This window comes from Sparus aurata, chromosome 5, assembly GCF_900880675.1.
Source record: "Sparus aurata chromosome 5, fSpaAur1.1, whole genome shotgun sequence".
NCBI classification, from domain to species: Eukaryota; Metazoa; Chordata; class Actinopteri; order Spariformes; family Sparidae; genus Sparus; species Sparus aurata.
In genome coordinates, this window is record NC_044191.1 from 30,211,564 (window position 1) to 30,228,432 (window position 16,869).

Sequence of the window (16,869 nt, forward strand, 5' to 3'; positions counted from 1 at the left end):
GCGGCCGCAGTAATGCGGTCTTTGTATCGGTCCGTCGTGGTGAAGAGAGAGCTGAGCCGAAAGGCGAAGCTCTCGATTTACCAGTCAATCTACGTTCCGACCCTCACCTATGGCCATGAACTTTGGGTCATGACCGAAAGAATAAGATCCCGGATACAAGCGGCCGAAATGAGTTTCCTCCGCAGGGTGGCAGGGCGCTCCCTTAGAGATAGGGTGAAGAGCTCTGTCACCCGGGAGGAGCTCAGAGTAGAGCCGCTGCTCCTCCACATCGAGAGGAGCCAGCTGAGGTGGCTCGGGCATCTGTTTCGGATGCCCCCGGGACGCCTCCCTCGGGAGGTGTTCCTGGCATGTCCCTCCGGGAGGAGACCCCGAGGAAGACCCAGGACACGCTGGTGTGACTATGTCGCCCAGCTGGCCTGGGAACGCCTTGGGGTCCTCCCGGAAGAGCTGGAGGCAGTATCCGGGGAGAGGGAAGTCTGGGTGTCCCTGCTCAGGCAGCTGCCCCCGCGACCCGGCCCCGGATAAGCGGATGAAAATGGATGGATGGATGGATTTTGCATCCAACACTTACTTCATAATCATACATTGAAGCACACTCATCTATTTCCAGTTTAATCAGTGGGATTTGTTATGTTGCTGCATGTGTTTCCATCCTTGCTTCTTGTTTGCTTGTTTGCATGATGTAGCCGAGCTGTGTGGTTCGTTTCAGAAGGGATCTTTGAATGACAGCTTTTGATGTTTTTACTGTTAATTGCCAAGAATCGGGACACGTGTCCGTCACTGTTCTCTGTCTCTCTGTCTTCCTCTCAACCCTTGTTTTTTCTGCTTTCCAGACCGCAGCCAATCCTAAAGTCACAAAGTTAGTCTCTGAAGCATGTCAGGTTATGAGTGTCTGACTGCCTGCCGTCATTTTTACTCTTCTGTCTTTCTCTGCACCTGTCTTACTTTATCATGGCACCTGAATGCGTTTGCTTAAAGGTTCACTCCACCAATTTAACACACTAAAGTGTGTTTGCAGGTATTGAGGAGGAAGCTGCAGGTAATAAGAAGTGCCTCAAAGTTGCATTGTGGGTAATGTAGGCATCAGGTTTTCCAACCATTCTTCTTCCTTTTCAACACCTACCTACATTACCCACATGGCAACTTGTGCCACTGGGTGACATCACTGGAGGCAATTTATTAGATTACACACAGCTTCCTCTTGAGCCACAAAAGGCTTTATACTACTTATTTTACATTATTACTGATAGTAAAGTTTTACTGTACAATCAGCTTAATATGACCGTGACATTATGCAGCAACAGCAGCACTCAGCTAATACAAATCAATTAAGTTTGTGTATGTCATACAATATGTTGAGGCTACAGCATATTTTTACCTCTACTGTAAATCACAAATAAATTGACACACACACACACACACACACACACACACACACAGAGTATAACTGTAAGTGTGTGACCAGGCTCACATAGAGCTGTCAACACTCCCACACCCACATAGCTGCTGCTGTGACGAGAACGTGTTGAGAGACGCTCATAAATCAGTCTATTCAGCGCGCTAGGTGAGTGTGTCGCTGGGTGAGTGTATTTCTATGTGATTTATTGACAGCGGCGCCTGAACAGTCCTCAGTGCCCCTCGCCGTGTGCGCGTGTTCTCCGAAGAGCTGAGTTATCGACAGCCAATTAGTATCTGGCCCGTCAGCACCACGATGCCAGGAAAGACTGCAGACACACAAACATTTAGTGTTCAGGCATTCACACAAATCACACGTGTTCAATGGTTGTTATGCTGCATGCTCATCCAGGCAAAAGTGCATGTTTTTCATCCAGATTGGACAAAGTTCTTCTGTTATATTCTCCATATTCATACTTCTCTCCTGCCCAAATATATGAATGAATGTAGGGATACAGAGATCTTTATGATTCAGCAGCACCACCGTGTGGATGGAAAGAGAACTGACTCGTGTAAAGAGAACATTTGTCCAACTGTTGATGCAATCAGACAAGATTTCTTTTCTTCTCTGTTTTGCATGCATTTTAGTTTCTCTCCATCTATATTCTTCCGTCTGCTTGTTAACATTTCCTTTAATCAATTTTCCAAATTCACCTCTCACACTTCTTCGTATTTTCTTCTCTTCCTCCACTCTACTTCCCCTTCAGTGGACCTCAGAGTATTTTGAAGTAAGTCTTTCTCAGATGATTCCACTCTGTCTTTCAGAATGTGATGAATGTGTCTGTTTTAGCTTTTCCTGCCTTTATTCAGTGTATTTATGTTTTCTGCTATCCCCCTTTTCCTCCCCCCTGTTATTTCTTTCTCAAGAAAACCTCCACCGCCCAGGTATCAGATTGGCTCGGACCTAGACGCCAAATGCATTTTAACAAATTGTGGTGTGACTTTTCTTCCCATTTCTTTTGGTCTAATAAGCACAAATCATTGGTGATTATATTCGGCACATTGCTATTTCATGTAACCTGGAGTCTAAACACCAAACAGTTTAATACCATCCCTCTAACTGGCTCGCTGTGTGTTCAATAACATCAGTACATCTACAATCTAAAACCTCTGGTTACAATTAACCTCCCAAACAGACCTAACACGGTTTTATCTCACGACACACTCAGAACTACTTATGACCTACATACGGTAGTTGGTCCCCACGAATAAAATGTTTTTTTATAGGATCCTGTAAAATTAAAAGTTCTACATTTCACTTTGATATGTCATAATACCTCCATGGAAATGACATCAGTCATCATCTGCTACTTTGATCAGTTATGAGAGGAAGCCTTTTCAAATTAAAAGTATATTTGCTGAGGTCATTCGCCCTGTCCCTCCAGAGTGCCCAGGAAACACGTCGTGGACACAGATATCCATTTTTACCATGTGCCCACTCATGCTGATGCCAGCAGGAAGCGCATAACCGAGGACACGGAGGACTGGCGCCCACGCACCGGCACCACCCAGTCCAGATCTTTCAAGATCCTGGCTCAGATCACCGGCACCGAGAATGGTACGTGACTGACTGAAGTTTAAAGAGTGGTGGTGGTTGCATTTCAGAGCAGCCTCCATGACTCTTATTGTGTGTCATTCACTGGTTTATCTGATATCGCTGTGTTGGTGTTGTTCCTACATCATAAATAACGTGGGAGGAGTCAGATAGAAGAGGTAGGATTTGTGTAAGAAGTATGTAAAAAAAATAATTTCTTTATTGTACTGCTATAGAAATAAGAATGGAAATATATCAGTTAATCAAATAACGATGCTTAAGAACCATCATTGCAACTGGTCACCTGTTAAAAGTCCACATAGGAAGCAGGTCAAGTGTTGTTGTCCCACGTGGAAGTCATGATAATATTCTTTACTGATTATTTTGAATCTTAGCTGTCTTATTATCTCCAAGGTTCTTTGATTTTCAGTTTTGATCATTTGGGTTGAAATAAACTCTTTCTCCATGTTAACCATGCGTTAGAAGGCTTACCTCCCAAATGTTCATATGTTGCCAGCAACATTAAAGGGCTCTGTGTATCAATTTGCCGCGGTTTACATCTTAATCATTGTTTTTTATTCTTTCATTTGTAGTTCAAGAAGAGGAAGCTGAGGCAGCCAGGAAGTCAAAGTAAGTGCATGGCAACGGTTTTAACAGCCCTGTTAGACTCCCTATCATCAGTTTGGTTTTCGTGTGCAGTAACAACACATAGTCCATAAAATATCATCTTTAGCCCGCTCCATCGGGTGCCTCTAACATATAAAGGCGACTTTTATGGAGCAGCAGAAAACTCGGACTTTGGATATCAGTGGCACAGTTCTGGCGGTTGTGTTGACGCTGTGTGGGCTCTTCCTGTCTAGACAGCAGAGAAGGGATCTCGTCGGAGCCACTAAGTCAAAAGCCAGACCTCTGTGCACTGTACAGAAAGTCCAGTCTTAGTAGCTCCAAAAGCTAACAAAGTCGTTTTTTAATTAAATTCCCTGAATTTTTAAAAACGACAGCTGAAAGTAGTTTCCATCCGTGCTGTGGCTTCATGTGATGCGTTTGTGTCTCCTAATGGTTACCTGTGCATTTTGGTTGTTGGATGTGACAGCCGTGCAGTGCTGCATGACGTTTAACCAGCAGTGATCGTGTTGTTGACAATCACCGCAGGACTGTGGCGTCGTTTCTCAGTGTGATGTGATCCATCGGCTGTCCGGGGCTCGTGGCGGGTTTGGTGGCGATACATGTGATCAGTGTGTGTCTGCGATCGCTCGTGTTAACATGCAGACATTCCCGCTGTCTGTGGCTTTTTGGTGTGTGGCTTCATGGTTGCATTTATTCATAATTTCACTCCATACTGGCCATGAGATGGAGGCGTTTGTTCTCTGGATGTTCCTTCCACCCCACCAGAACCTGTGTATCATCAGCTGCTTGTTTGTACAGTTGTCGCCTTGTCATCAAGCTTCCGTTGCCGCATGTCTCACAGTGTTATCTCATTGTAGATTTCAGGGCAACTTTTCCTAAATCCTTCTTTTTCTCTCTCTTTTGGTGTGTTTTTCTCTCCTTTACTTCTCTTCCTGTCACGGCAGAGAGACCAAGACCGCCACTCGGTTGGTGGTCGGCCCTAAGTATAAGGAGCTGAGAGACTGGCATCACGGAGTGTCCGCCCGCACCCTTAATGTCCAGTAGACTCTGTGTGTGTGTGTGTGTGTGTGTGTGTGTGTGTGTGTGTGTGTGTGTGTGTGTCTTGTCTACCTGTGCACCACATCAGTTTGACTTCTGTAAGTGATTGTTAATGAAACTGACTGTCGAAGGCCTGTGCACTGATGGGAATAAAGCAACTACAGCAACGATTTCTGTGAGTGAGAACTTGAAAAAGGAATTGTTGCCAATCTGTGTGTGTGTGTGTGTGTTTGTGTGTGTGCGTGTGTGTGTGTGTGTGAGAGTTAATTTATGTGCCTGCTCTGCGCTGGCCTCATTCAGACCTTTGATCGAGTGTTGCTCATACGTGCCCGCCCGCTCCACTGATTTCAGTTCTGAAGGTACACTGTGGACGTGTAAACGCTCACTTTTATCAGCATGTGTCCACTTTTACCTTGTTATACTGTACATTAAATTTGGGGGTAAGTTAAAGCACGTGTATGCTCCTGTCTCGTACACAGTATTGATTGAATGATCCCCATACTTATAATAAATTAAAGGAGACAAATTATGCTCAAACTTGAATGTGTTTACATGCTTTTAATGCTCAAAAACACCTCAGTTTTCTCATACTGTCCAGTGCTGCAGCTCTTTATTCTCCTTCTCTGAAATATTCTATTTTAGCTCCTGTCTCTTTAAGCCCCTCCCCCTCCTTTATAATCAGTCTGCTCTGATTGGTAAGCTCATACACGCCTGAGCCAGGACAGTTTACAATAGCTCAGCTGCACTCAATTCTCATGTGCCAAACTATCCGCTCGGCAGGAATGATCCAAATGTGTGACATGTTGACGCAGTGTGATGTCACACCGTCACAGAATTAGAGGCAGGGCTTCTGACGAGGCGTTTCTGGAGCAGTATTTTCTATGGGAGAAAAGAGCTTCTGTTTGTTTGGACTTTGGACCTTTTAACTTTCAAGATCTTTCACCTGTACAAGAACGAATATAAGAAACTAAAGAAAAGGAAATACACGAAAAAGCATAATAGGTCTCCTTTAATATGGTGGTTAGGATCCACTATTGAGCCAAAAACAAAGATGAAAAAAAAAAGGTGATGTAGAGTTTTTATCAAAAGTCCAAAACCTTAATGAACCTTCGCCACAGCACAGTCATTTCATACTGCATACTGGCTTCACATACTATATGTTGCATGTGCAGAATGCCCCATGGTAATGAGAAAAAGGCCTGCCGAGAGTTGTACGGGCACGCTTTCATCAGTTATTCATTCTGTTTTTGTTATTAAACGTGGAACAACAAGCTGAGCCACGGTAATTCAAATTCAGACAGGGACAAACAAACCCCGCTTCCTATTCTGTACAGTCTGCAATACAATAAGACAAAAAAGAACAGATGCTCTTTACAAATTCCCTGCATTACTACACGGTTGCTTCACCTTCATTGTGCTGTGTGTCGCTGCAATGTATGATGGCAAGTTTGGAGGGAGGAGTATATCGTTGAAAATAGCAACTCTGCCCTGGCTTTGTGTGACTCTCAGTTATGTCTGTCCTTTTTATGTTATGTGGACTTTTGTTTATCTATATGTTATGGAGGAGATTGGAACTGCTGGTGAGGTATGATGGCGATGTCAACTTGCATAAACCAATAGCTCATATGCTGAAGTATGCTGCTGGGATGTAACAGTCCAGACTAGTGCTCTAAGACGTTTGTATGGAAACCGCAAGTAAGGAAGTGAGCAGGTCGTTGCTTTGGGGGTGTGCGAAGTGAATGTATAAATGCTATAAATGGCTTGCAATGCAAAGTACTGCTATGTAAAATATTTCTCCAGTGCCTTTACATCTCTACCTTTACTTCACCCCCATGTTTACTTAGCGCTGATGATGCTGACTCTCTGTAGATCGTAGCAGTGTTGCATTTACCTCTAGTGCCTGAAAATGTATCTGTCTGTGATTTGAGTTTGAAAGCCTATTATTCTTTATTGTAGCTAATAAAGTGATTACATTCTTTTCTTGTTTCCCTTTTCTCTCTTGTCTCTGATGTCCTTTTTCCTTACTCCCTTTCTTCTTTAGTTCCTTCACTCTTTCCTCCTCTAGTTGTATCAATGAATCTGAGACAAACAGTGAGGAGGTCAGGTACAAATCTCCAACCAAACTCTTTTTTTAATTCACCTCTCCAGCTGTGAATAGTCCAGCAGCACCGTAGTCACTTTTTTAATTATAGCAACAATCACGTAAAGTCCTTAATTAATCACAGGAACTAACTGACCACTGCAAGTGTTCAATAATTTCAAGTTTAATACACTCGGATGTTTGTTTTTCACGCCTCCACCGTAACAGACTTTATCTTTAATCCACATAGTTTATTCAAAATGTACCAAAACCTTCAAAATGAACGATTTAAACACATTGATGCTCTATCTGTTATCTGCCAGTGACAGATCTGCAACACATCAATCTTCCCACCATGTAGAGGTTTCTCTCTCAGCCTTCAGTGGGCTGAACGGCGCAGAATCAGATCACACGATCAAACACCAACTGCGGGCGGGGAATGCAGGCTCATCAGCCGATCAGCAACAGCCAGAGGGGGGTGCTACAGTCCCCGGCTATGTCCTCATTTCCAAACCTGGCAGCCTCTCAAAAACTCAACACCAAGAGAACGCTGAATCATCCGCAGCACCGCTTCACTTAGTGGCCTTCCCGATGGGGTATCCAGGTTCTGTTGACGTGTTTTGTCAGATACATCCAAACCAGCTGTCCAACGTGAACTATCCACTAGCTCCACTGCTAGTACCTTTAACATACAGTGGTTCAAACTCAAGCCAAATACCTGAATCCCATGCACAAAGGCTAAATGACGCATTTTTGCCTGACAGCGTCCCACGTTATCTTGGCCAGAATCCTTCGTGCACCCAGACTCCAGCTTCCTGTTTACCTGTTTTTAGTGTTCTACCTGCTCAAGGACTGAACTCGTTACATAATAGTGACTCCTCGTTAGTTCAAAACAAAGCACCAGAGGCTTCCCCTGATCCGGTCCCTGTGCAAACACCAGCTGCTCAGGATATTGCTGTTACAGAGCCACCAAGCTTTCCACCTCCCGCACCTGAAAGGTACATTGAGCTTTGGATGATAGGTCCAAACAGGCTTTTAACTATAATCATTTATTTTACTTTGTTGCCTTGGTCCAACAGTTCCCCTGTGCCACCACTTGAGGGCAGCACAGACTCAGTAAAGTTCGAGTCCAGTGGGCGTCTGACTGCTCATGCGGGCGATGACCGCAAATTGAATTGCCAAGCAACAGATTCCCTGAAGGCAGCACACACTCGGTTTGACCTTTCTCCCCAGCACAGGTGCTGCACAGCAATTCTCACACTTGATGCACACGAAGTGAACTTTTCAGATGTCAGGTAACAGCTCATTAAAACATCTCGAGTATGTGACCAATCTGTGACGTCTGTACTGTCTGCGTGTCCTATTTGTGTACTCGCAGTTTCCAAGTCAATGTTCATCCGTCTCATTTGTCAACACATCATCGAGCTCTTTCTACCAAACCAGTCAGGTATGGTGTTGCAAGGGGTTTCACTCAGCCCTGAATAGAACTTTTTCTGTTTAATATCACTTTGCTCATCAGTTTGATTCTCCTGTATTCTCTGTCTTCTATTGTCTGTCTATATGGTGTGCTGCTGCTGTGTATTGTGTGTTTGGGTAAACAGGAGGGAGCTGCTGTCAAGTCCTCTGGACTTCCTGCCAAGAGCAGCCCCTCGCCCTCCTCCTCTTACTCCCAGTGCCCCAAAACAGTCCACACAAAACACACGCAGTCCAGTGCAGGCGAGGTAAAAAGAGTGCAAGTGTTGTGTTGTGTTGTCTGTGTTCTCTGCCAACAACCTCTGCCTTTCGGCTTTTAATTGACTACTCCTGAAACCTTTCCATTTTGCCATCAATTGCTTTTGACATCTTGGCTCCGTCATGACTCTCCCTCCCTCCTCTGCCTCCCCTCTTCCTCGTTATGTCGTCGCCTTGTCAGAGCAACTTATCAGAGCAGTCCCCCTGAGAAGGCAATGTCTCAGTCCTTACTGGACGCCCTGCTCATCACTCCAATCACTCAGGCCCCGCCACTGCGCTTGAGGAAGAAGAAGAAGAAGCGTCGTAGCGTCAGTGAGCTGCATCTGCCCAAGAACAAGAGGTAGACAGGGCAGACCTGGACAAAGCTAATGGTTAATGAACAACTGCTTGAGAATCATTGTTTTAAGTTAAAGGAGATGTTTTATACTCATTGTCAGCTACATAATTTTACTTACTTTTACTACTAAAATAGGTTTACATGCTTGAATGCTCAAAAACACATCAGTTCAGTCATGATTTCCAGTCCTGCAGCGCTTTATTCTGTATCTGTTTTAGCTTCTGTCTCTTTAAGGCCCTCCAGTCTCCTCTGATTGGTCAGCTCACACACACCAGAGCCAACTAAACGCCGCTCACAAATTAAGAGCAGCTGCACTAAAACAGGCTCTGCCAAATTAGCTGTCAGCCCAATTCATGCCAACCAGGTATAAATTATGCAAATATGGACTTGATGATGTGTGTGAAGATTAAAGGTGAGAATGCTGACGAGGCGTTTCAGGAGCAGTGTTTTCTGTGGGAGATTGGAGCTTCTGTTGGTGCAGACTTAACTGTTTGGCTTTCAGGATCTTTTACGTGCATAAGAACTATAAAACACAATGATATACACTTTTTAAAAACATTTATATATATATTGTTTTGTCCAGGTCTGAGTCTTGGAAAGAGTGAGAATAATATAATCAACTACTACACAAATAATATATGGAGTGATTCACTGCGCATGTCATGTGACGCATGCTGCTCATAAACCAATGGCTTGAACAGCACGAGCAGTCTACAGTAGCAAACCGACAAGGCTGAAGGAACGAAAGTGTTGTTATATTTTTAACGCGTGGTGTAAACAGGCCTCGAGTGCACTGAGCATGCCATTTAAAGGCAGTGAAAAAAGTTGTGTGAAGTCGGACCGTGCCAAGATACGGTCCATATGTCTCCGTGGAGACGACTCATACCAGCTATGACATTCTGTGGTTACTGTGAAACAACTTGGCAGCGCCTCACACAGATCAGTCGTTGGCTGGTGGACACAAGTGCACGCATTTAAACCGTGAAGTATGAAAAGTGTGTGCATGTGTGAGGGAGGGTTTGAGTGGGTGTCTCTATGGATGGATATCTTTGTCACTGTGTTTGTGTGTGTGTGTGTGTGGATGCACGTGCATGCATGGTATAGTGTACTTGGACTGAAGTTGATCCAGAGAATATCACAGTGCCGAATGAGAGACCATCTGTTGTGTGTTGCAGAGAGCTGCTGGACAGCAGTTAGCTATGTTAATGGACCATTTGTTCAACGTTCAAACAAAAAGCAGCACATTCATGAGATGCAAAAATGCGAGTTCTCGTCGGAGCGACAGTACACAAGGGGTTACTTTACATATGTACGCAGTCGGGGGACAGAAATGTACCCTTTTTTTTCTTCCTCATTATCGCTTAACACCAGCAAGCAAGGAGTCTCGTAATTAGGCGGCATGCGGGGTTGAAAATAGACTTCGGATAAGACAAACACAGGGACAACAACAGAGATGCAGAGCGAGGCAGGACAGTGAGACATACGAGGGAAAAGTATAAATGTAAAAAAGACGGAACAAAGACGGATAAAGAGTAAATCAACGTGCTCCTCTCTCCCTCCTTCCTCTTGTCCCTCTTTAATTATCCCTCCGGTTAACAAGGTTCATACGTGGCCCGGTGTGTCCAGATGGTCAGCACTCCAACCGGCTTCTATTGAATCAAAACGCCCATTAATCAACCAATCACAGTCCTGCAGAATACGGTTACGTTCCCCTGTAATTGGCCTGATTGGTGGAGAATATTAACGAGCTGTGCTGTAATTGGCTCTAATAAATGAAGGGCTGGGGAGCATCTTATTTCCTGCTCTACTTGTCACCTGTTGTTAGACAATTACCAACGCTAATGTGGACGAATGTTCGGCCGGATAATCTAGAAAGATGGCGCTACAGCCTTTAATCTCACATGGCGATGGCATAATGGCGTGACGAGGACGAGGTCTTTTCCTGCTCTTTACGCGACCGTCCTGCTCGATATGCTAATGCCAGACGATTGCTCTTGATCCTGTTTTAGTGGAGAGAGCACTGTGAGTTTCATTTTGTTAATCAGCCTGAAAGCTCGCTCATTTACTCTCTTAATTTAGTAACCTTCCAGCCTTTATTATTACTCACTGGCAGCAGTTCGCCAACCTGCTGGTCAAGAGGCACCAAGAGGTCTGAAGATAAATGTGGCGGGGTCGTATCCTGATTAAAGACAAGCAACCTAAAAACGAACTAAGGGTCTTTATGTCACTAAATCTTGCTGTGGGGCCAGACTGTGGTGACAGCTGTATTGAACTCTACGGGAGATGCATCTGTGTTGTAGGACTTCTGATAAACAGCTCAAGAAAATGAAAGAACACTCTTCAGAGAATAGGGTATCGACAGATTTAATTAAAACAGGTACAAACAGACGCTGAATCGAGTGTTTGAGAAGAATCTGAGGACCAGTGAAGCAAAGCAGACAAATACAGCAGCAACCTCCTAATGAGGGCCTCAGATAAACAAATACAAACGTCTGTCACATCTCACAGACATAGAAGAAAACCTACTTTATCATACAAAGGTACAATGATGAGTGCTATAGGTACCAACTACCAAAGAGCAGAATGATAAATAGGATCTAATGGCTTCCCCTAAAATTCCAAAAAAGCTGTGTAAAATGTCAGTAAAATGAAATGTGATAATTTGCTTATCGTTTTTGATATTTCAAAACAGTACAAGGACAATATATGTAATGTTTTACCTCATCAACTTCATTGTTTTTCTGGTAAATATATGCTTAATCTGAACTTGAAAAGCAACACATTTGAAAAAAGTGCAAAAAAATTAAATAAAAAAACAGGGAAAGTTGTGGAATGTTTAAAGAACACCTGTGTGAAAAGGTCCCGCAGGTAATCAGGCTCAGTAACAGGTGATACCATCAGGATCTGCCTTTCATTAGCACGTGATTGCGTAAAGCAGGGTTTCCCAAATGTTTTCATGCCAAGGACCCCCACAACAGATGCACATAAGATGGAGAAAGATTTAAAAAAAACATTGGATCACTATAAATCACTATAATATTGTTCAACTTGCAAAAAAATTTAATCAAAGTAAAAATGTTCTGTTCCTTCTCTGACTGTGGACCCACCACAACACACTCAAGGTCCTCTGTTGGTCCTGAGTTCCCAGTTTGAAAGCCACTGGTAGAAAAGTATAAACCCAGTTGTTTTTAAAAGGATTGCATTCTGTTTTTATTTACACAGCGTGCCGAATGAGAGAGAGTCAAATCAAAGGACTGACACAGAGAGCTGAGGAGGCAGCAGTGACTTTGTAGTAAATCCCACCTGATTGATTATAAGAATCAGATTTTGGAATATTTGTTCGCAGAATTTGAGCAAATGAAAGTAGAATAAAAACACTACTGGAGGTGCTTTGGGTTGATAAACATGTAATCGAGGCTGAATGACTGTCTACAGTTGTGTCTCTGCCTGTAGATGTAAGAAATGAGCGTGATGTGTATCCACCGGCTCCTCCCGTCAGACACATGGGGCACAGAATGATAAGCAGATAATGAGAATGACGGGAGATACCGCGCAGTCTGAACGTCTCTTTCCTACAGAGAGTACTTAGATTAGGACTGTATTAGCCAAAGTCTAATTAGCCAGAATCAATGCTAACGCAACAGTCCACTGGGTGCATTCATCACAGTCGCTGTCATTGTGCTGCAGCTTGTGTGATTATTGTTTAACAGTGTTTATATTAACCAGATGCTGTTTATAACCACTGATCCGTTGTCCAATCCGTTCACTTACAGCGTTTTCTAACAGCTATTAAATGTTTCATGTAAATGTGACAGGAGTGTGGATGCCATTAGCCGTCCAATCAACCATCTCTGTCACTTTATGTTCATGTATTTGTTGCTCACTCCTTATTTCTGTGATATTTTCTGTGAAGGGTGTCTTGGCACCAGTCTGCCACAGAGGAGGGAGACCCTCTCTTCTCCTCCCCCGTCAATGCTGTCTATGTCTTTAGGTAAACTTAATGTGTCCTCTCTTCTTCCCTGTGAGTTGTAAGTTTTGACAATATATCCCACAATCCAATGCTACATTGTAAAGAAATCATTCAGAAAGATATCAGAGCTACCCAAAGTTGGCCTGCGACAAGGTTGTATTTTTGTATTTTCAGATGTTTTGAGTTATTTTTATTTTTTAAATCAAAGTTTCAATTTGCATTTGCAATTTTATTTTTTAGTTAAAATGCTTTTTAAACATGAGAGATCGCTAATTATCTAAAGGAGCTTAGTGGCATTTTGCATTTTAATAATACAAAAGGTATTTTGTATGGAAGCCCATTTCAGCCAAGAAAGTTGGAAAAAAAAAGATGAAAACTGAACTAAACTAAAAAAAACTAAGAAAAAAAAAATCTGTAAATATGAAATATGCCCATGCCATTATTATGAGACAAAAAGTTGAAATCGTGAGATAAAGCCGAAGTTGTGAGATTGAAAATTTAATTATGAGAAATAAAGTCATGATTATGAGATAATTAATATTCAGATTTAGATAAAAGTCTCATTTATGAGATGATACTAATAATTATGACTTCCTATGGAAACCTTTTTTTTTCATCAGGGTTAAATTTTCAGTTTTCATTGATTACTTCTTTAACTGGCGTAAACGTTCCTCCATATATTTGCTTTTCGCCCGCAGCCCAGCAGTAAGTTTCCGTTTTGGCCCTCGAGGGGAGAAAAGTTTGGGCGCCCCTGTTTTTACAGTGTAGACCTTGGTGGTAAACCATGTGGACCCCCTGCTCTGTAGGGACCATCTGATGTTATGGATGATGAAATGAAGTGTGTGCAGCGGCGACACACAGAGCGTCCACTGAGGCGAAGCCAGCACACACACACATGTGTGACATTCTTCCTCTATCTTCCTCTCTACTCGTGCTTGTCATTTCACCTCTCATGGTCTCTGACTCTGTCTCCCTTCTCACTCACACAAAACATAGCGGCACAGCTCGATGTAACTATGGCTGCAGTTGCCACAACACTTGGTCTCCCACGAGTCCCCTAACGGTCGGGCACGAGGGGGGAAGACGGCGGCGATCCAACTGCTGGCACCGGCTCTGACTGTGCACGATGAGTGTAATACATCTGGGGGGGGATCGTTGGCCCACCCAAGCTCCTCAGCTGGCACTGACGAACACGCACATACTTAAACAAACACGCTCATAGGCTGGATGTTACTCAGAGAGAGGTTATTCATTTTTGCATCAGCCTATCCCGAGGCCCCGTGGCCGAATGTGATGAAGAGCCGAGTCATTTCTGCTCCCACGCGCCGCGATAGCCGGACGAGCTCTGGCATCTTCCTGCAAGACAGAAAATGATTGAAACGGATGAAAACGACTTTCAGAGCCCGTCTCCGCATTCTTTAAACACAACAAGTCGAGAGCATTTTGCGTCAGGAGGGAGTACTTTGCTCCTGTTTTGTCCTGCAAGGGAACATTGTGGCCCGAGAGGGAATGTGTCAGGAAGAAAAATGCCACAGATACAGTCTGTTTACGTTTCTTTGGGGACAAAATGTGCCACAGCGCTGCTCGCCAAACATAAACTGAACACCTACAGTCTCACAGCGCTGCGCTCGGCTCAATTTATCTATTTTCTTTAGAGAGCTGAGAAACACCCCCCCCCCCGCTCCTGAGAGGTCATTTTCTCTATTTCGTCATTTGAATTAGTGTTCTGGCATCGTTTGATGTGATCGTCCATTACATTTTTACTGCGGAGTCTCTTAAAATTAGTCAGCCTTTGACCCAGATGTGAAATTCAGTTTTATTTCTCAGGGACCATGAAAGTGATCCATGGGGGCCCGTTCGGTTTGTCTCCTCCTCAGCGAAGGATCCAAACCAAACGCTCGTGCTTTGAGAGGAGACGTTTGAAATACAAGAGGAGGTGTCAGCAGTGTTTACACAGTATGTAGCTGCTGTGGTCAAACTCTATTCTACATCATGAGATCGTTGTCTCCCCTCCATCATTAGTCATGCTGGTCCGGCGTCTGCCTTCAGTACATCTGGAACGGGCTACTTTTGTTCATCACACCATGAGTCACTTACTCTCTGTCCAGTCATTTGAATTAATATTCTGGCATCGGTTCTGAACGGGCGTGCCATATTATTAGCGCTGTGCAAACCTACTCCTCTCCTATCCATCATCGGACCGGTGGCCTGGACTCTGTTCCGCTGTGAAACTGGCTCGTGGGTCGGTGTTCCCGAGCACGCTGTAGTCACAAGTAGGAAGTGCACCATGAAGCCGAGCACTGTACGGTTCTGGCTGGTGCCGCGCGCCGTGTTTTGGTTGGTACCGTATTTGTCTCTGCTCTGTCAGCAGGTAGGTGGTCTGGAATCTGTCTCACTGTGACAGGAAGTTGACAAATTAGACCCCGCGAGTACTTTTTTCCTGTCGTTCTTTTTTTTTGTGTGTGTGTGTGTGTCTAGTGGGGTTTAAAGGTGCACTACGTAGTTTTGGGGAAGACATTTTGATCAGAAGAGAAAGATCTTCATTGATACTCTTTGTTTTCATGACTGAATGAAGAAACTGACCTTAAAGGACAACAACATTTCATACTGTTTAACTTTGTTAATGTATATATTTATATATATATATATATATATATATATATATATATATATATATATATATATATATATATATATATATATATATACATATATATATACATATGTACACGTAAATAATATATGACCAACCTCGCCACATTTCTAGCTTGAAACAATGTTCTTGGGACTTTATATTCCTCTGAAAACACCTTATTTATTCAGTTATGGAAAAAATATATATATCTGAGTTTGTTAATACCTAATTTTTTTTGTAAGTATTGAAATCTAAGGTTGAATTTAACACAGTAAGCCCTCAAATACAGCTGGCACAGACTCAGACAGAATCAGCCACATTCTGCTGCTCTGTGATCCGCCGCTCCCGATGAACATGATGCAAAAAGTGACTGTGCTTGAATTTAAAGCGACATAAATCGAGTCCCTTTAACGTCTCGTGTGCGTAGAGAATTGTTTGTGGTGAGAAATAAACAAACATACTAATTGATTTACGTTTCGTCCCTCCACGCAGTGACGAGGGCGAGGAGCCAGAACTCAACAGCCACGAGACTGCAGTCATCAAGACCATGATCAAAGCACCTGCTGCGAACAAGGGTAAGCACCGCGGCTGTCCTGCACGTGTGATAGCATCTTTATCCTCACTGGGTTTTCATTCACTCTGTTTTTTTTCACCTCACGTTCACGACGAGCACTTCATCCTGACGGCTGTAATTTTTCCACCCTGTTTAAAATGTGATTTATGGACCCTGGGACCGAGCCACAATTGGCAGCTCTTCCATTAACAGACTGCAATAATATTTCTGCCTTTGTGAAGACACATTAAGGAATACAGTATGCTGTATATACAATACATAATACGGGGGTTTCAGTGACTAAAATACATTTTTTGTTCATGGAGCCAAATTGCTGCATGAGATCTGCGGAGTAGTACATTACTGCCTCAGTCAGCTGCCAAATCCAACAACAGGATATCTGTGTGCCGGTGTGTGTGTGTGTGTGTGTGCTCGGCTCTCACTGTGGGCATGTTACGGTATTTTTTCACCAAATTAACCAGCGGACTATAATCAGACTAAGGTGCCTGCAGTGTTTTCGTAGCATAAGTCACGGTGAGAACAGAGTCTCTGAATAGATTCCTTCAAATAAACTCTCGTAGAGGAAATCGAACTTAATCTCCTTTTAACTGTATGTGGTTGGACATATGGCATTTAACCACCAACTGGTCTGGTTGAAAAGTGTTATTTTTATTCCCGTAAAAAAAAAAAAATGTTTGGTTTCAAATCCTGGCTTAATGTAAAAACTGATTTACTGCTGTTGGTTTTCATGTTGTTGCAGCCAGTTAGCGAGGGGGGGGGAAAGAGGCTTATTTTCCATGGTTGAAGCGTGACATGTTGTGAAATAGGTCATTGCAGACTTTCTTTTTGCTTTTTCTTCGTCTTTTTTTCTCCGCGGAAGCCCGTTAAGCAGGCGAGAAAGGCCCCCGC

At 43.4% G+C, this 16,869-nt stretch overlaps 1 protein-coding gene across 10 annotated transcripts in view; it reads left to right on the forward strand.

Moving 5' to 3' along the window:
- Positions 1-16,869, forward strand: part of pdlim5a (PDZ and LIM domain 5a) — a 76,628-nt gene that overhangs the window by 51,291 nt on the left and 8,468 nt on the right. For 2 of the 10 annotated variants that reach the window (XM_030417690.1, XM_030417688.1), the window contains exons 6-17: positions 2,163-2,183; positions 2,323-2,340; positions 2,841-3,013; positions 3,583-3,619; positions 6,696-6,758; positions 7,058-7,732; positions 7,814-8,029; positions 8,113-8,181; positions 8,336-8,455; positions 8,647-8,805; positions 12,716-12,793; positions 15,900-15,982. In XM_030417690.1, the coding sequence (XP_030273550.1) occupies positions 2,163-2,183; positions 2,323-2,340; positions 2,841-3,013; positions 3,583-3,619; positions 6,696-6,758; positions 7,058-7,732; positions 7,814-8,029; positions 8,113-8,181; positions 8,336-8,455; positions 8,647-8,805; positions 12,716-12,793; positions 15,900-15,982 (1,712 nt within the window). Of the gene's footprint in view, positions 1-833; positions 860-2,162; positions 2,184-2,322; positions 2,341-2,840; positions 3,014-3,582; positions 3,620-6,695; positions 6,759-7,057; positions 7,733-7,813; positions 8,030-8,112; positions 8,182-8,335; positions 8,456-8,646; positions 8,806-12,715; positions 12,794-15,899; positions 15,983-16,869 lie in introns of all 10 variants that reach the window. The other 8 variants (XM_030417695.1, XM_030417693.1, XM_030417696.1 and 5 more) reach the window with 8 other exon arrangements.